Source organism: Carcharhinus amblyrhynchos, chromosome 4 (assembly GCF_965287045.1).
Source record: "Carcharhinus amblyrhynchos chromosome 4, sCarAmb.v2.hapA, whole genome shotgun sequence".
Taxonomy (NCBI): domain Eukaryota; kingdom Metazoa; phylum Chordata; class Chondrichthyes; order Carcharhiniformes; family Carcharhinidae; genus Carcharhinus; species Carcharhinus amblyrhynchos.
In genome coordinates this window covers 117,841,048-117,861,262 of record NC_137327.1, presented here as the reverse complement: position 1 = coordinate 117,861,262, position 20,215 = coordinate 117,841,048, and the positions used below count along the sequence as shown (strand labels likewise).

The window sequence follows — 20,215 nt, the reverse complement described above, 5'->3', positions numbered from 1 at the left end:
GAATAAATAAAATAGAAGTAGGGAAGTTGTTTCCACTGCCGGGTGAAACTAGAACTAGGGGTGTGGTCTCAAAATAAGGGAAAGCAGATTTAGGACTGCGTTGAGAAGGAACTTACCTTGTGCAAAAAATTGAATCTGGAATTCCCTGCCCAGTGAAGCAGTTGAGGCTACCTCATTGAATGTTTTTAAGGGAAGGATAGATAAATTTTTGAACAGTAAAGGAATTAAGTGTTATGGGGGTAGGTGGGTAAGTGGAGCTGGGTCCACAAAGATCAGCCATGATCTTACTGAATGGTGGAGCAGGCTCAAGAGACCAGTTCTCAGTTCTTATGTTCTTATTTTCTTATGATGTATTTAGTCACAAGTACTACTACTCCCTTCTCATTGAAACGCATCAATTCTTAAAGAGGGTGATTGAATTCCTGCAACCATTAATTGAATTATAGTCAGGTGGTCTAGTTGCCAACAGAGCCATCAGAGAACCGAATAATGTTTTCCATTTGCACATCCTGGTGGTCAAGTTGCAAAAGTAAATGTTAATGTGCCACTGAGTCATACAGACCTAGAAGACTGACAATTCAATCATTTGTGGAATATGGTTTCCACAGTTAATCTGTGTACCAAACTGAGGGAGCAAGCGGAACCGTTTGAAGCAAGGACCCCTTCCTGAAATTTTATCACTTTAAGCTGCATTGAAAAGTGAGACTGAATTAAACTGGATTTTGTACTCTTCCCATATTTGCATAAACATGCTGGCCTCCTTCTTTGAGCAGGCACTGAGACAACGTACCTACAAGGTGCAAGTTCTCAATTCCTTGGGTGGAAAAATGTTATCCTATTCAGTGCGAGTGGGGAGAACATAAAGAAATTAAGAATAAATCTTTGGAACAGTGCTGAGATAAAAAGTTAGTAGTAATCATAAAATCCAAAATGCTGGAAAAATGAAATGCATCAGGAGCTTATTCATACATCATGCTCAGAATATTCATTAATGCTACACATTTTAAGTTATATATAAACTGTTGCTATCAGCAAGAGGATACGGTAACATTGTGCTTGTTACAGGATTAGTAATGCAGCAAGTTGAGTTCAGATCACAACAGTGTGCACCATCTACAAAATGAACTATGGCAACTTGCCTGACCTCCTTTGTCAATACCTTCCAAGCCCATGACTAATCCCAGCAAGATGGACAAGAATAACAGCCATCTGAAAGTCTGCCACCCACAAGTTCCCTTACAAGTCTCACACCATCCTGGGGCGGAACAATATCATTGTTTATTCATTGGGTTAAAATTTTGGAACTTCTTCCTTAACGTTGTTGATGAACCTATATGTGGACTGCAGCAGTTTGAGAATGCCGCTCACCACAGTCTTGAGGGTGATGCGGGATGGCAGAGTAAATTAAAATAAATAACATCGAGAGATAAAAGCATGGTTCAGTAGTTAGTGTGAGAGAAAATGGATTTTGATTATATGGCACTGATACCGGTACTGGAGAAATTTGATGTACTGCTCGGACAGTCTTTACCTAAACCGCGCTGAGACTAATGTTCTGGTGAGTCATATAACTAGAACAATAGAGAGGCTTTAAGCTAAATAGTGAGGGAAATTGCTAATTGCACTTGAACTGAGTGGCTTGCTAGGCAATTTCAGAGGGTAGTTAAGAATCAACTGCACTGCTTTGCATCTGGAGTCGCATGTAGACTTTGCCATAATATTGTAAGTAGTTGGGTACATTTTTGGACTTCAAAACCTCTCCTTGTACTATACAAATTGTGAACACAAACGTGAGGCAGTTTTTTGTTTTCTTTCTGCTATTTAGCATCAGCCATGCCCAGAACACCAGCTTACAGTTCCAGGTTTTTAATTGAATTTAAATTTGTGATGGAAATTGAATTATATCCCCAGGACAGTAGCCTTGACCCTCAGACCGCCAAATGCAATAACACTGTCTCCTCTCAAAATGTTCTTGGTCAGGAGAGATACACCTTTTTAATGTCGTGAGATCTTGGGTACGCATCTCATTTAGAACATGACAGCACAGTACAGGCCCTTCGGCCCTTAATGTTGTGCCGAGCTATGTCCAGTCCCAAGATCAGGCTATCCGCTCCCTTTAATTCTGGAGTGCTTCATGTGCTTGAAAGTTCCTAAAGCGTCCGACTCCACTATCACAGCAGGCAGTGCATTCCACACCCCAACCACTCCGAGTAAAGAATCTACCTCGGACATCGCTCCTATATCTCCCATCATGAACCTTATAGTTATGCCCCCTAGTAACAGCTACATCCACCCGAGGAAATGGTCTCTGCACGTCAACTCTATCAATCCCTCTCATCTTATAAACCTCTAAGTTGCCTCTCATCCTCCTTCACTCCAAAGAGAAAAGTCCCAGCTCCGTCAACCTTTCCGCCAAACCTGGCAGCATCCTGGTAAATCTCCTCTGCACTCTCTCCAATGCTTCCACAACCTTCTTATTGTGAGGTGACCAGAACTGAACACAGTATTCCAAATGTGGTCTCGCCAATGTCCGGTATAGTTGCAGCATAACCCCACGGCTCTTAAACTCAAACCCCATGTTAATAAACGCTAACGCACTATAAGCCTCCTTCATGGCTCTGTCCACTCGAGTGGCAACCTTCAGAGATCTGTGAATATGAGCCCCAAGATCTCTCTGTTCCTCCACATTCCTTAGAACCCTGCCATTGACCCTGTAATCTGCATTCAAGTTGGTTCTACCAAAATGAATCACCTCACACTTATCAGGGTTGAACTCCATCTGCCACTTTTCGGCCCAGTTCCGCATCTTATCACTGTCTCTTTGCAGCCTGCAAGAGCCCTCCAACTCATCCACTACTCCACCAATCTTGGTGTCATCAGCAAATTTACTAACCTGCCCTTCAGCCCCTTCCAAGTCATTGATTAAAAATCACAAAAAGCAGAGGACCCAGCACTGACCCCTGTGATACACTGCTGGTAACTGGCCTCCAGTCTGAAAATTTTCCTTCCACCACCACCACCCTCTGTCTTCCATGATACAGCCAGTTACTTTTCTTATATCCCACACCTCTTTATTTTCTTCATGAGAGTACATGGGGAACCTTATTAACACCTTAATAAAACCAAGTATATGACATTAACTGCTCTACCTTTGTCTACACACTTAGTTACCACCTCAAAGAATTCAGTCAAATTTGTGAGGCAGGACTTACCCCTCATGAAACCATGCTGACTATCCCGGATTAAACTGAATCTCTCCAAATCGTCATAAATCTCAGGACCCTTTCCATTAACTGACCGACTACCGAAGTAAGACTAACTGGCCTGTAATTACCAGGGTCGTTTCTATTTCCTTGAAAAGAGGAACAACATTTGCCACTCTCCAGTCCTCTGGCACTATCCCTGTGGACAGTGAGGACCCAAAGATCAAAGCTAAAGGCTCCACAATCGCATCCCTTGCCTCCCAACGTATCCTAGGACGTATCCCATCTGGTCCAGGGGACTTATCCACCCTCAGGTTTTTCAAAATTGCTAACACATCTTTCCTCAGAACATCTACCTCCTTCATCTTATCAGCCTGTATTATGCACTCCTCAAAAACATGGCCCCTGTCCTTAGTGAACACTGAAGAAAAGTATTCACTCAACACCTCACCTATCTCTTCTGACTCCATGCACAAGTTCCCACTACTATCCTTGACTGACCCTAACCTCACCCTGGTCATTCTTTTATTTCTCAAGTAAGAGTAAAAAGCCTTGGGGTTTTTTATTCAACCTGCTAAGGACTTCTCATGCCCCCTCCTAGCTCTCCTCAGCCCTTTCTTTAACTCATTAATATGGCAAGTAACACTTTCCCAGCACTGCACTAAGGTGCCAACTTAATAAATGTCTTGAATCCTAGAGCAAAGGTTGAACCTAAATCATTCTGTGCTTGATCTTTGGTTACTAAGCCAAATAACTTTAGACATCAAATCCCACATTGTCTGTCTGGAGATTGGGGTAAGTGGAAAGAAAACCAAGATACAAGTAACAAAAAGATCAAAGTCAGACACACACACAATTTAATTTGGTGAGGAAGAGGCATGCACGTTGAGAGCCACATACGTACTTGGATCAGGACTGTTGGTGGCCTTGCTGACTTGCCCTAGGATATTCTTCATTTAATGTTGTCATTTTACGCAGTCATTTATGATGCTGCTTTGTACATGCTTTCTCTCTGGGCCATTAGGGGGCCAGCTAGTAATGAATAACTTGAGACATTTGTCCCCCAACATGGTTCTCTACATCTTTCTGTGCTGTAGAACAAACCAGTATAAAACCTTGGAATTTGAGGTGTGTTTGCCTGTTGGGTGGGATGCTCTGGCTGTTCACACTGGTGTGATTTTTCTGGCCCCACTGCAGTGACCGAAGATTTGGCTGAGTGTCAAATTCTCCATTCTCTGTGACAGTGATAACGGGGCATGAACAGTCAAAGAATTCCAGTCTGTGTCTTTACCTTTTATAAAAATTGACAATGTTCTGACAGCTTCCTTGTGAGGCTGGAGATGTATTTATTTTTAGATGCAGCAGTTAGAATTTTTTTAAAAACAGAATCACGAGCGCTAATATGAAATTTGATGATTGTAGGTTTGTTGGGCGAATTCACGTTTTCAGTGACAAACAAGAACCAACTGCAAGGTATGTGTTTCAATATAAAATAAAATTATATGTTAGTCTAACCTGTTGCTGTACATTTTGAATGCTTTCAAGTTTATAAACGCAAGCTTGCACTATCTAATGGGTCAAGGAAGTTGGTGGAAGTTACAGATGATTGATTGATTTACTTGCAATTTTAATCTGGGTATATGGGCTGGAACTTTGCAGCCATTCACGCCAGTGGGATTCTCTAATCCCGCCAGCAGTGCACCTCCACCTGTGGATTTTCTGTCAACATAGGATGAAGTCAATGGGAATTCCCTTGACAGCGGCGGGACCAGAAAATCCTGCTGCTAGCAAACATGCCACCTTCTGCCGGCGGGAAACACAGGGCTAGGAGCCTGGAGCATTCCGGCTGTAATTCCTGTTCGTAATTTAGTAGTCCCCGTTTTCTCAATATTAATAATCAAACCTAAATTTCAAAGTGTATCAGCGCTATGTAAAAAAAGAGATGTCTAGTTTATGTTCTGCTAGCGCAGCATAATTTGTGTGTGGTAAAGATGATGTTGCATAATACTTACTAGTAAACAGACATCATCCAATGAAACTCCACCTGCTTCAGGGACTTGTTTTACACAGCAGCTTGAATTGGTTTTTGCTTCAGTTCATGTGGCTTAGTAAATACTAGAGAAAGCTCTTTGCAGACATGAGTAAACAAGTTGCTCCAAGGTGCACACTTTCTGAATTGTATACACATGTTAACTGGGATCCTGACTCTCTTATAGCAAGGAATGTTCATTATTTTATTGATTTTCTTCCACACTGAGATTTACTTATTTATATTAGGTCTTTGGGCCCTGAAAACCTGTTATTAAGAGGAGCCACCTTGAAGAACACTGATAAGATATATGGTAAGCTGCTGTACCAGTTATGGAGGTAATTATCTCTGCGAGGATGGGGTGATTTGTTACTTGTTCTAAGCAATGAAATGTTAATTATGATACAGTTTTAGGTTCTGCAAGTGAGGACTATACTCTCTCCACAGAAATGTCATATGCATTCAATGTTAATACATTTGGATGCATTGTTCAATCGATATTCATTTTTGATTTTGTGATTTTTCAGGTGTTTCCATCTATACTGGAATGGAAACTAAAATGGCCTTGAACTACCAAGGAAAGTCACAGAAACGCTCAGTGGTGGAGAAGTAAATACATTCTTCTAAATTATGCATTTTGTCCTAACTTATGCACGTAGATTTTTTACATTTAATTTTGTTTCATTATCATGTACTGCTAGCAACACTTATTAAAGAATAGTTTATCATGGTCTGAACTTGAGGACAGTGGGGGATGGGTTGAGAATTTCATATTATAAGGCATGTGGGCATCATTGGCTAGACCAGCGTTTATTACCCATCCCTAATTGCTTTTGAGAAGGTAATGATGAGCTGCCTTCTTGAACTGTTCGAGTCCATGTAGTGTAGTTATACCCACAGTACTGTTAGGGAAGAAATTCTAGGATTTTGATTCCGCAACAGTGAAGAAATGGTAGCGATAATCATGATAGTCAGTGGCTTAGAGGAGAAATTCCAGTTGGTGGCATTCCCATGCATCTGCTTCCCATGGTAGCAGTTGCGGGTTTGGAAGGTGTTGCCTTAGTAGTCTTGAGTTCCTGCAGAGCATCTTGTAGATGGTACGTATTACTGCCGCTGTTCATAGGTGGTAAAGGCAGTGAATGTTTGTGTGAGCTTAAACAGATGGCATTTGGACTTGCACTGTTTCATTGTGAAGAGTCATGAATGGTGCTGAATATTATGTAGTCATCAGCGAACATCCCCACTTGTAACTTGTGATGGAAGGAAGCAACTGAAGTGACACTACCCTGAGGAACTCCTAGAATCAAGATGATTGATTTCCAATAATCATAATCCTCAGTGCCAGGTATGACTCGATAACCAGCAGGAGGTTCTCCCCATTACCGTGGATTCCAATTTTGCTAGGGCTCCTTGATGCCACACTTGATCAGATGCTGCCTTGATGCCAAGAGCAGTTACTCTTGCCTCAGTTGGAGTTCAGCCAGTTCACGTGTGAACTGAGAGTGTATTGAGGTCAGGAGCTGTATGATCCTGGTGAAACTCAAACTGAATATCTGTGAGCAGGTTATTGCTAAACAGATGCTGCTTGATTGCAGTGTGTTGACCTCTTCCTTGACGTTACTAATGCTTGAGGATAGACTGATGAGGCAGTAATTGGCCAAGTTGGGTTTTTCTGCATACTTACCTGGCAGGGGTGAAACCGTGATCAAACAGGCAGTTCGCCCAGGACGAGGCTATCCCATTGCACTTCGGGTGTGCTGACGCCTGCGATGTCCCCAAATGCGGGATACTCGACTGCAAAATTTGTGTACGGGACATAGCTGGGCAATTTTCCACATTGCTGAGTAGCTGCCAGTTTTACGGCTGTACTGACAGAACTAGTCTAGATGTGTGATAGGTTGAGGGGCACAAATCTTCAGCACTAGTGTCAGGGCCCATACCTTTGCAGGAGCTAGAGTCTTTAGCTGTTTCTTGGTATTATGTGGTGTGAATAAAATTGGCTGAAAACCAGCATCTATGATGCTGAGAACCTCTAGAGGAAGATGCAATGGATCATCCACTTGACACTTGAAGATTGTTATGAATGTTTCAGCCTTGATATGCTGGGCTCCTCCATCATTGAGGATTGATACTTCTGGAGCCCCCTCCTCCAGTGAGTTGTTTAATTGTTCACCAATTTTCACAACTGTGTGGCAGGACTGCGGAGCTTAGATCTGATCCAGGCTGTGGAATTGTGTAGCTCTGTCTATTATTTACTGATGTATTTTGGCATGCAAATAGTCCTGTATTGTAGCTTCACCAGGTTGAACCTAATTTTTTGGTATGCCTAATGCTGCTTCTGGCATGCACTCATCATTGAACCCACATTGATTGTGGAGTAAGGGATATGCTGGACCATGAGATTAAAAATTATGATTGAGTATAATTCTGTTGATGACCCACAGTGCCTGATGGATATCCAGTTTTGAGTTGTTAGATTTTTTTTGCAATCTGTCCCATTTAGCATGGTGGTAGTGCCACACAACACAATGGAGGGTTTCCTCAATACACAATACAGAATATCTTTACAGGATACTGCAAAGCCTGGATAGAGTGGACGTGGAGAAGATGTTTCCACCAGTACGAAAAACTAGAACCAGAGGACACAACTTCAGGCTAAAGGGATGATCTTTTAAAACAGAGATGAGGAGGAATTTCTTTAGCCAGAGAGTGGTGAATCTGTGGAACTCTTTGCTGCAGAAGGCAGTGGAGGCCAGGTCATTGAGTGTCTTTAAGATGGAAATAGGTTCTTGATTGATAATGGGATCGGGGTTATGGGGGAAAGGCAGGAGAATGGTGGAGCAGACTCGATGGGCCAAGTGGCCTAATTCTGCTTCTATGTCTTGTGGTCTTATGGTCTAACGTGCGGTGGTCACTCTTGCATACACTATCAGCAATAGATGCATCTGAGAATGAGATCAAGTATGTTTTTCCCTTTTGGTTCTCTCATCACTTGCCACAAACCCAGTGTAGCAACTATGTCGTTGATGCCTCAGCCAGCTCAGTCTCTGCTGCCCCTCTTGAGATGGACTTTGGCATGCCCCACCAAAAGACATTTCGTTCCCTTGACATTAAATGCTTCCTCCAGGTCATGCTCAATATGGAGGAGTACTGATTTGTCAGCTGAGCGGGGATGATGCAATGTAATTAGGAGGTGTTTCCTTTAATATGTTGACCTAAAATGATACACTGCTCAACGTAATGTCCACTTAATTATTTTGGAATGTCTTAATTCCCTGATCTTTGTCACCAAATGCAGTTCAGTGCAAATGCTCTTTGAAGTGAATAAAATGTTTGTCCAGTTCATTGTATTGGAGTTTTACTGCAATACTATTAGAAATTCAAGGTAGTGTGTAGGGTTGCAAGTGTAGCTAATGCTGCCAATTTGGAAAATTTTGTGCAACAATACTTTTGTTTCTAACAATAGAAAATAAATTTTCAGTACGAGACAGTTATTTTGTAATTTAAGGAGGCCTGAGTTAACATCTTATCTTCGTTATCACAGGATATTATAGATTGTGAACTACATAATGAAATACAGGAAAAAGATGATGAGGCAAGAGACTCTGGGCAAAGAAATAGTGGAGCGAAAAACCTAGGTAATGCATTAACATAAGTAGGAGAACTGTTATAGTAGTGACCAAGGGATGCTGAAATACCAGAGAAGTGGACCAGAATCCAGGAAGGCAGAAAATTAAAAGGATGGATTAGAACAATGGAGAAAGGGACAGCAGAAATTACTGAGGCAGAACTGACAGTATTAGGTATGATAATTCCTTTACTGTATTCTCAATTAAACATGTCACAATGATTGAAGCAAATTTTTTAAAAAAAGATAATCTTGCAGTTTCAGTATCACATCATAACCATGAAACTGATTTTGAATTTTTCTTCTTTATTCCTTTGCAGGTCTATTAATGCTTTTTTAATCGTGTATCTGTGCATATTGGTCAGTAAATCTTTGGTAGGCACCACATTGAAATATATCTGGCAAAGTGATCCCAGTAATGATGAGCCCTGGTATAGTGCGAAAACAGACAAAGAAAAGAATGCCAACAAGGTACTGGGATAAATTAAAATCATTTTTGATGCTTAAGTAGAGAAGGTTAGCATCACAGTAATTGGAAAATAATTTTGTTGAGAATTGCACTCCTGTCACTTACAGGGAAACATCTCTGACTCGGTACTAGCCGGGTTCAATGTATTTTGGGTTCACCGTTGTGATACTGAGACAACTGCTAATGTACCCAACAGCATTGCTCAAATTCAATATTAACCCAGATCTATCAAACCAAACACTTGAATGCATAAAGTATTACTATAAAAAAAACTACTCATCTTTATTGATTGAAATTGTTCGAACTTAAATCAGCCTGTTCTCTTCCTCTGTTATGAAATGGGATGGATACCCATCCACTGAAATTGGCAGCCAGCTGCCATATAAGTAAATTCTCAAGGGTCAATTAATCTTGTTACCAAGCCTGTTGACCTTAATGATATACTGCCCATTTCATAAAATGGTTGGTTTAGGTGGCACGGGCAGGAGTGGCAGTTAACTTTTTCTTAAAAACAGCAAGGTCTAAACTCAGGATCTGCCCTTTGGGGATTGTGGCGCAGCCCCCTAAGATAGGACTCGCTCTTTTTTTCCCCACCTGCCTGCTTTCTTCAACCCACCGCCATTCTCACGCCCAATGCCCAGGACCCCAGGCTTAACTATTTTCACGGATTTGTTTGGCCACTTCCTTGGTGCAGCAACCACTAATGCCCTTCAGCAGCTAATGGAGCTGCTAGTCAATCTGTTTAGCCAGCAGCTCTCTAGGATGGAGCTTCCTTATCAATGAAGGATGTAATTCCCACTTGGGACTTGTTTAGGCTGCCTCTGGTGTGTTATAGCTGCAGGGAAGGCTGGCCCCATGCCATTTTTTCCCCCTGCTTCCCCATCCTGGTCCATACCATCAGGGACAGTTTACATCAGAGCAAACAAAACCTGATCACCCCTGAGTAACCTTGCTGTTTGCTGTATTGATGGTCATTTCAAAACTATTAATGAAGACTAGTATAGAACAAAATACGGAATAGTTTGAATTGTAAGAGGTGCATGACAGTGTATCTAATCAAAATAACAGCATTTTGCAACTACTACTGTTCTGGAGCAATTCTGTTTTTTCTGTAGTATGATTGTGTCCACTCAGTTGAAATTAAAGATTTAGGTGATGAAATTTCTCGGTTTGAGTGTGCTTGCTTTTTTCCTCTGCAATTAATGGCCTGTTAATAAAATTCCTTTATCGGCAATTGCACGCTTCTGCTGAGTGTTAATGTTGTCAGTAATTATAGAAAACTAAGCTATGAATGACAAAGAACAAAAGAAGCCTCTTCCAAATGTTTTCCCCAGTTTAATTTTCATAAACTAACAAAACAATAATGGGTGCAACACACACTGAACACTTTGTGTTGAAGTGCACCAATAATGTACAGTTTTTAATTATTTTACAGAATGTGTCACTGGCAAGGCTAGCATTTATTTCTCATCCCAAATTGCATCTCAAAGTGATAGTGAGCCAACTCTGGTGTAGATGGAGTGTTGTTGGAAAGGGAAAACTGCAGTCTTGAGAGACATTTTGTCTTGGATAAATTTGCTCTTCTGTAAAACGTGGAGTTATGATAATGGCTTTGTACTTCATTTTCTCTGTTCTCCTACCTTAAACAATGACGATTGACTGGAAGTAGTGGTAATTTTGTTCATGTTGTGTCAGACCTAAGAGAACCATATTGCTAACCATAATATAGAATGCATATTTTTTAGTATCCATCATGGTTACTCTCTAAAGACAGCACATCCCACTATATAGTTATACAGGATACTTTTAAAACAATGGTGCACATCTTCCTATATAATTAACTAGGATGCACTTAAACAGTGGTACACATGTTGTACAGCCCTTTTGTTTGTTTCTTTTGCACTCGAATTTGTCCCCCTTTCAGATGTTTAGGAGCTGTACAACTCAGTTATGAATAACCAAAAGAGAAAATGCTGGAAAATCTCAGATCTGGCAACATACGTATGGAGAGAAAAGAGCTGACGTTTCGAGTCCAGACAACTTTGTCAAAGCTTTTATTCAGTTATGAATAATTCTAGAACTGAACTTGCAACTCTCAGATTGGCTGTTTGAGCTGTCAAATGCATGGCATGAACTTTGTAGTAATAATGATGACCAGACTGTCAGTGTCCATCTTTGTTGCTTCTTTGAAACTGACTGCAGCCTCTGGAATCGCCACACATCTCACTAAAAGTGAAAATCCATCTGCTGCTCTCGTTCACCCAATGCTCTAGGGCACACTGCTGAGCTGTGTCAATTTCTGTCTTCCCTGCCCTCACCAATAATACGTGAATTTGCACTGTTACATTGTTAGTGTCACTGCAAAAAAACCTTGGAAAAGTTAGATCATGTTGAAAGGGATGTTAACTGAAATTTTAATAGCATACAAACTTTGTTGATAATGCTAAATTGCTTCACTGACACTGCCCCGCCCCCCCCCACCATAGTGTCAAATCTGTGATTTTAAAAAAAACATACTATGTTCACAAATGATATTTTTGCTTCTACATTAATCCTATATATGCTTCAAGCCCTAATTATTCATTTCACTGTTTAATTTATAAAATTTATCGGGATTCTGTGAATTTTTTTAAGTTCCTGGTTTCATTTGAGAATTTTTGACGTGATTGTTTCTGCTGTTTGCTGACATCACTGGATGGTGAGCCATACCTATGTATTAATGGCAGATTCAAACTGCAGTTGGGAAAGCAGAAATCCATGTCACCAAGATAACTAAATTGGTATGAGCAAGCTCTCTTGGAGGTCAGCAGTGACTGCCTTTGCTTCACTGCTGACTATGGAGTACAGATCTTGTGCTTCTCTTGAAGTTGCCAATAAATGGTGGGGGGTGGGGTATCATGTTCTGTTGGTTGAAACAAATTCTTAACTGTCTGTTTATCTTCTATTTTCTTTGTTATCAAGGCAAACGATAGAATTTTAAAATGTAGATGGGAGAGTAAAATAAGCAGTTGACCAATTGTTTCTGGACATTTAGCGAACAAGCTTTTTTTTTACAGCTTGTGAAGATGTTCACTGATTTCCTGTCCTACATGGTGCTCTTCAACTTCATTATTCCAGTCTCTATGTACGTAACTGTGGAGATGCAGAAATTCTTGGGTTCTTACTTTATTACATGGGACAAGGACATGTATGATGACCATTTGGGTGAAGGAGCACTAGTAAACACATCTGATCTCAACGAGGAACTGGGGCAGGTCTGTACCAGAATACATAGTCTGTTGTGACAACGTAAGAACTTTCCTTCATGTGAATTAATCGTTTTTATATTCTGTATGAGTGAATAATATCCCTACACAACTACCCTAATTTTAGCAGGATAAGATGCAACTGCAATTTCACATAATTGTCACAGTTTGAGAATGAATAATTGTATCCCCTGTGAGAGTTTGCCTTGAACAGAACTCACTTTGCTGATTAACTTAACATTTCAAAGATATTCTTGCCTTATCTAACTATCACTGCTAAATTTTGCTTTGATTGATCTTCAGTTGCTAATCATTTCCAAAATCAAATTTTACTGTTTGAACTATATCCAGTTTACATTTGAACCTTCTATAGTATGGAACATTTCATGCTTTCTACCTTTGTGTATTGACCTGCAGAGATTTTAAATGTGCTTTTATTCCCTTTAAATTCCCACTCTTCTGCTTGCAGATCCAGTATGTTTTCACTGATAAAACTGGGACCCTGACTGAGAACAACATGGAATTTATTGAATGTTGCATTGATGGATTCAAGTATAAAAACGTAGGCATTGATTTGTGTGTTGTGGATGGCATCTCTTCAAACGATGGTCTGCATAGTAGAGTCTGTGGGATGGCTGGAAAGGTAACAAAATCTCAGCTGCCTTTTCCTTATTCTAAATATAATTTTCATTTGCAACTTCTTCTCCACCACAACTCTGAGATTTCTGTGCGTAACCCAATTTTCATTGCTGTAGCATCAGTGGTCGTGACGTCAGTTTTTTCAGCCTCCATCTCCAGATTACCCTTTCTACCTCTCTCTGCCTTTAAGAACATAAGAAATAGGAGCAGGAGTAGGTCATCTAGCCCTTCGAGCCTGCCCCGCCATTCAATAAGATCATGGCTGATCTGAAGTGGATCGGTTCCACTTTCCCACTTTCTCCCCTGTCTATCAGAAATCCATCTACCCGTGATTTAAATATATTTAGCGAGGTAGCCTCCACCACTTCAACGGGCAGAGAATTCCAGAGATTCACCACTCTGAGTGAAGAAGTTCCTCTTCAACTCTGATCTAAATCGCGCCCCCCCCCTTATCTTGAGGCTATGCCCTCTAGTCCTGCTATCCTTTCTAAGCGGGAAGAATCTCTCTCTACTTCTACCCTATCCATCCCCTTCATTATCTTATACGTCTCTATAATATCCTCCCTCATCCTTCTAAACTCTGAGTACAGACCCAGTCTATTTAGCCCCTCTTCATAGTCCAACCCCCTCATCTCCGGTATCAGCCTGGTGAACCTCCTCTGCACTCCCTCCAAGGCCAAAATATCCTTGCACAAGTGCGGCGACCAAAACTGCACACAGTACTCCAGCTGCGGCCTCACCAGTACCCTGTACAGTTGCAGCAAGACCACCCTACTTTTATATTCTATCCCCCTTGCTATAAAGGCCAACATTCCATTCACCTTCTTGATCATCTGCTGCACCTGCAGACTGGGTTTTTGCAACTCGTGCACAAGGACCCCCCAGGTCCCTCTGCACCGTAGCATGCTGCAGCTTTTCGCCTTTTAAATAATAATACTATTATTTCTGCCAAAGTGGCTTCTGCTTGGCTTCCCACCTTCAGTCCTTCTCGAAACCTACTTCTGACCCAGTTCTTTATTATTTGATCAAATGGGTGGGACCTTATGGAGGCTGCCGGGCCAGACAGGAATCGGGGTGGGGTGGGGGGTTGATGTTGTTGGTGGCGGTGGTAGAGGTAGAGCGCCAGGGACAACACATGGAGGCTGCCTGTCCTGTACTGGAGGTGGGAAGTTGTTCCACAGTTGGTGCAAGCTGTGAAGAATCTGATGCGGGAATCTTGCCTGCTGGTGTCCGTTATCCTCAGTGAACCATATGCGCATTGTTCCTGCACCTGCTGAAATCTGTTCGTTGCACAGAGATTTAACTGGACTCACAACAATGTTGTGTTTGCCTGTGACCTCCTGCAGTGAGGAGCTGGAGGTGATAATCTTTTGTTCTCAGGTATTCAGCGCCTGATGGAAGGACAGGGTTAGTGGGGGGTGGTGGTGCTGAAAGCCAAACCCTCCCCTTTATTTCCATCCTTGCCCTTGTTTCATAGATATAATGATCCTTGTGAAAGCTTCAGTGCATCATTGACAGTAGACATTTCTGCCACTAATGGAGTGCTGCTGACCTTTGACTAACCACAGTAAAAAGTCTGACAACAGGATTTAGTCCAACCGATTTATTTGACTAACCGGCAGCTACTGGAATGGAAATTTCCAGCGTGTAAGGCCCCTGCTATCCACGTTAAGTACCTGATTAGATTTGTATAGTGTCGGGCCCCTCAGTGAGAAGCAGTGAAAGGATCCCACCCTCCGACCAGTGAACCAGAACCCTGTCACGCAAATTGAAATCTGCCCAATATCTTGCTGATTCAGTGTCATACTACTTGATGTTTCCCTGAAGCACCTTGGGATTTTTCATTATGTCTAAAATTATTTTCCTTGTTAACCAGAATTTCAAACCTGCACAATTAAGATTAATCAAGTTTAAATGGAATGTTTTTGCACAGAAATTGAAAATGATTATGGTATCATTGAAGAGGCACCATGGAGGTAACTTGAGGTATTGTACCTTTGCTACTGCAGGCTGGCAACTGAAGCTACCTATTATACCCAATTCCATTTCTCTGCCCATTCCTTATAGAATCATAGAACTCTATAGTGCAGAAGAAGGCTATTTGGCCCACTGAGTCTGCATTGCTTATTACATTTTCAGATACCTATCCAATTCTGCTGAGATTTTACTGTCTCAGTATCTGCAGGTGATAAAGCAATGTTTGTCCTCTGTAGCGGGAAGGTAGGAGGAGAAAGATAATTCTGTTAATGCACCATTTTGTTCTTCTCTCTGTCTCTTGTTAACCGTTTTAATCAGTATAAATGATCTATCAGTTTTTAACATTTCAAAGCCTTTCCCAGGAATAAAATGCTGCTTGTTTGTATAGAGTGATTCTTTTCAGCCATCTGTTTTTATTTAAATTTCAAGTTGATTCAAGAGCCAGCTTAGACAGTTGTATTGTTGACTATTGTGCATGCTGTTTATCTCCTGCTTGGAACAGGGTTGGCCTAGAAAACACATGAATTACTAGAAAAGAACAAAAATGGTGACTAGTGGGGTGCCCCAGGGGTCGGTGCTGGGGCCTCAGCTATTTACCATTTATATAGATGATCTGGAGGAGGGAACCGAGTGTAGGGTGTCGAAATTTGCTGATGACACCAAGATTGGGGGAAAGGCAAATTGTGCGGAGGGTGTGGAGAGTCTGCAGAAGGATCTAGATAGGCTGGGCGAATGGGCCAGGAAATGGCAAATGGAATTTAATGTTGGCAAGTGTGAGGTGGTCCACTTTGGTAGGAAGAATGGTAGGAAGGACTATTACTTACGGGGCGAAAAACTGCAGCAGGCGACGGTGCAGAGGGACCTCGGGGTCCTTGTGCATGAGTCGCAAAAACCCAGCCTGCAGGTGCAGCAGGTGGTCAGGAAGGCGAATGGGATGCTGGCCTTCATAGCGAGGGGGATTGAATATAAAAGTAGGGAGGTCTTGCTGCAGCTGTATAGGGCATTGGTGAGGCCGCAACTGGAGTACTGTGTGCAGTTTTGGGCGCCGCACCTGCGCAAGGATATTTTGGCCTTGGAGGGAGTGCAGAGGAGGTTTACTAGGCTGATACCGGAGTTGAGGGGGTTGAGCTATGAGGAGAGGCTGAATAAACTAGGCTTGTACTCGTTAGAGTTTAGAAGAATGAGGGGAGATCTCATTGAGACGTATAAGATGATGAATGGGATGGATAGGATAGAGGTGGAAAGACTCTTCCCGCTCAAAAAAGACAGTAGGACTAGGGGGCACAGCCTCAAGATAAAGGGGGGGCGGTTCAGAACGGAGTTGAGGAGGAACTTCTTCACTCAAAGGGTGGTGAATCTCTGGAATTCTCTGCCCGTTGAAGTGGTGGAGGCTGCCTCGCTAAATATTTTTAAGAAGCGGGTTGATGGGTTTTTGATAAGAGAGGGGATTAAGGGTTATGGGGAGAGGGCGGGAAAGTGGAACTGAGCCACGACAGATCAGCCATGATCTTATTGAATGGCGGGGCAGGCTCGAAGGGCCAGATGGCCTACTCCTGCTCCTATTTCTTATGTTCTTATGTTCTTATAAATAAAGCCTTTTGTAGGGAAGCTAATTTTGAAAGTGAAGTGAAAACAAAATGCTGGAAATGTTTAACTGGTCAGGCCACATTTTGATGTTTCAGATCCGTGACCTTAGAACTGAAAGATGTTTCTGATAAAGAATAACATGTGAACAAGGAGTAAGCCATTCAACCCCTTGAACCTGCTCTGAGCTTCTGAAGAACAGAAAGTCAGGGAAATGTGGGCAATGAAAGAACAATAGGGAGCAGCTTGTGATGCAGTCGAAAGCAGGAGTTACTAAATGAAATAAGTGATAAAGGTTCACAATAAAGTGAACGTGATAAGGAAACAAGTATGTCATGAATGTGACAAAGGAACAAAAAAGAATATCTTTTTTTGAAGGATGCAGTACAGAAAGATGCATTCAGATCATCATATCTGTACTAGCATTTTGAAAGAGCTATCCAGTTAGTTAACCCCTCATAGCCCCTTTTTTTCTCTCTTGAAATATTTATTCAATTTCCATTTGAAACAAGCTTTGCGATCTAATCCCTTCATTCTTTCAGGCAGCACATTCCAGATAATCTCAGATTGCTGCATAAGAAATTAATGTGACTTTTAGTTATCCAAATCTTTCCGATTGTAAGCCTTGTGCCGCAAGGAAGATGTATAAACAATCGGATTGTTGTGATGGGCAATTTTAACTTCCCCCAACATTAGACAGGGGTTCCTTTCATGCCTGGAGTTTAAACGGGGCAGGGTTTGTTCATTGAGAGTGCTGCTTGAGGCAGTAGGCAGATAGTCCAACTCGGGAAGGAGCTATCTTAGACCTGGTTCTGGGAAACGAGTCCCGACAGGTGTTTGACATCTCAGTGGGGGACCATTTTGAGAACATAAGAACATAAGAAATAGGAGCAGGAGTAGGCCATCTAGCCCTTCGAGCCTGCCCCGCCATTCAATAAGATCATGGCTGATCTGTTGTGGCTCAGTTCCACTTTCCCGCCCTCTCCCCATAACCCTTAATCCCCTCTCTTATCAAGAACCCATCAACCCGCTTCTTAAAAATATTTAGCGAGGCAGCCTCCACCACTTCAACGGGCAGAGAATTCCAGAGATTCACCACCCTTTGAGTGAAGAAGTTCCTCCTCAACTCCGTTCTAAACCGCCTCCCCTTTATCTTGAGGCTGTGCCCCCTAGTCCTACTGTCTTTTTTGAGCGGGAAGAGTCTCTCCACCTCTATCCTATCCATCCCATTCATCATCTTATACGTCTCAATGAGATCTCCCCTCATTCTTCTAAACTCTAACGAGTACAAGCCTAGTTTATTCAGCCTCTCTTCATAGTTCAATCCCCTCAACTCCGGTATCAGCCTAGTAAACCTCCTCTGCACTCCTTCCAGGGCCAAAATATCCTTGCGCAGGTGCGGCGCCCAAAACTGCACACAGTACTCCAGCTGCGGCCTCACCAATGCCCTATACAGCTGCAGCAAGACCTCCCTACTTTTATATTCAATCCCCCTCGCTATGAAGGCCAGCATCCCATTCGCCTTCCTGACCACCTGCTGCACCTGCAAGCTGGGTTTTTGCGACTCATGCACAAGGACCCCGAGGTCCCTCTGCACCGTCGCCTGCTGCAGTTTTTCGCCCCGTAAGTAATAGTCCTTCCTACCATTCTTCCTACCAAAGTGGACCACCTCACACTTGCCAACATTAAATTCCATTTGCCATTTCCTGGCCCATTCGCCCAGCCTATCTAGATCCTTCTGCAGACTCTCCACACCCTCCGCACAATTTGCCTTTCCCCCAATCTTGGTGTCATCAGCAAATTTCGACACCCTGCACTCGGTTCCCTCCTCCAGATCATCTATATAAATGGTAAATAGCTGAGGCCCCAGCACCGACCCCTGGGGCACCCCACTAGTAAAGAGTGATAACAATTCTATAAGTGTCAAGATTCTTGTAGAAAAGGATAGAAGTTGTCCCAGAGTGAAAGTACTAAACTGGGGTAAGGCTAACTACAATAGTTACAGGCAGGAACTAGGAAAAATAAGCTGGGGGTGGCTGTTTGAGGATAAATTCACATATGATCTGTAGGAGTCCTTTAAAAATCAGTTGTTAACAATTCAGGACAAGTGAAATTAAAAAATGAAGATAAAGATGGCAAGATTGAGGAACCGTGGATGACAAAATAGATTGTTAGCTTAAGTGAAAAAGGAGGAAACATACATAAATTTTGGGGAATTCAAAACAGATAAGGCTCTTGAATACAAAGAAAGCAGGAAAGAGCTTAAACAGGGACTTAGGGCTAAAGGAGATGTGGGATGTCCTTGGCAGGCAGGGATAAGGAGAATTCCAAGGCTTTTTATGCATATATAAGGAGAAAAAGGGTAGTGAAGGAAAGAGTAGGTCCACTTGAGGACAGTGGAGGGAATTTGTGTGTGGAGCTAGATGAGGTAGATGACATCCTTAACTAGTATTTTCCATCAGTATTCACAAAGGAGAAGGATGTGATGGATAGTAAGTGTATAAAGGAGGATGTTGACATTCTGGGACATGAGAGATAAAAAGGGAGGAGGTTTGATTCGATTTATTATTGCCACCTATACAGTGAAAAGTATTGTTTCTTATGTGCTATACAGACAAAGCATACCATTCATTGAGAAGGAAATGAGAGAGTGCAGAATATAATCATAGCTAGGATGTACAGAAAGATCACAATAATACGAGGTGGGTTCATTCAAAATCTGACAGCGACAGGGAAGAAGCTGTTCTCGAGTCGGTTGGTACGTAACCTCAGACTTTTGTATCTCCTTCCTAATGGAAGAAAGTGGAAGAGAGAATGTCCAGGGTGCCTGGGGTCCTTAATTATGCTGGCTGCTTTGCCGAGGCAGTGGGAAGTGTAGACAGAGTCAATGGATGGGAAGCTGGTTTGCGTGATGGATTAGGCTGCATTCATGACCTTTTGTAGTTTCTTGCGGTCTTGGGCAGAGCAGAAGCCGTGCCAAACTGTAATACAACCAGAAAGAATGCTTTCTATGGCGCATCTGTAAAAGTTGGTGAGAGTTGTAGTTGACGTGCCAAATTTTGTTAGTTTTCTGAGAAAGTAGAGGCGTTGGTAGGCTTTCTAAACTATAGTGTTGGCAATGGGGGTACCAGCCAGGACAGGTCGTGGGTGATATTAGGGTACAGAGGGATCCAGACATGCTGATACACAGTTCCCTGAAGGTGGCAACTTGGGTAGATAAGGTGGTCAAGAAGGCATATGGCATGCTGGCCTTCATCACCCGGAGCGTTGAGTCTAGAAATTGGAAAATCATGTTGCAGCTGTTCAGACTCTGGTTAGGCTGCATTTGGATATTGTGTACAATTTTTTTGGTTGCCACACTACCAGAAGGATATTGATGCATTGGAAAAAGTACAGAAGAGATTTACTTGGATGTTATCTGGTTCGGAGGCTACGGACTAT

General features: G+C 42.2%; 1 protein-coding gene and 1 non-coding gene across 4 annotated transcripts in view; both read left to right on the top strand.

Annotated features, from left to right (window-relative positions):
• The window catches only part of atp11c (ATPase phospholipid transporting 11C (ATP11C blood group)), a 132,259-nt gene that overhangs the window by 51,530 nt on the left and 60,514 nt on the right, over positions 1-20,215 (top strand). For all 3 annotated transcript variants that reach the window (XM_080187804.1, XM_080187802.1, XM_080187803.1), the window contains exons 8-13: positions 4,626-4,676; positions 5,481-5,545; positions 5,760-5,841; positions 9,181-9,331; positions 12,386-12,583; positions 13,044-13,217. In XM_080187804.1, the coding sequence (XP_080043930.1) occupies positions 4,626-4,676; positions 5,481-5,545; positions 5,760-5,841; positions 9,181-9,331; positions 12,386-12,583; positions 13,044-13,217 (721 nt within the window). The remainder of the gene's footprint in view (positions 1-4,625; positions 4,677-5,480; positions 5,546-5,759; positions 5,842-9,180; positions 9,332-12,385; positions 12,584-13,043; positions 13,218-20,215) is intronic.
• Positions 6,909-7,069, top strand: LOC145342762 (U1 spliceosomal RNA). The gene has a single exon (XR_013886617.1). It is a non-coding gene; the product is annotated as a U1 spliceosomal RNA (small nuclear RNA).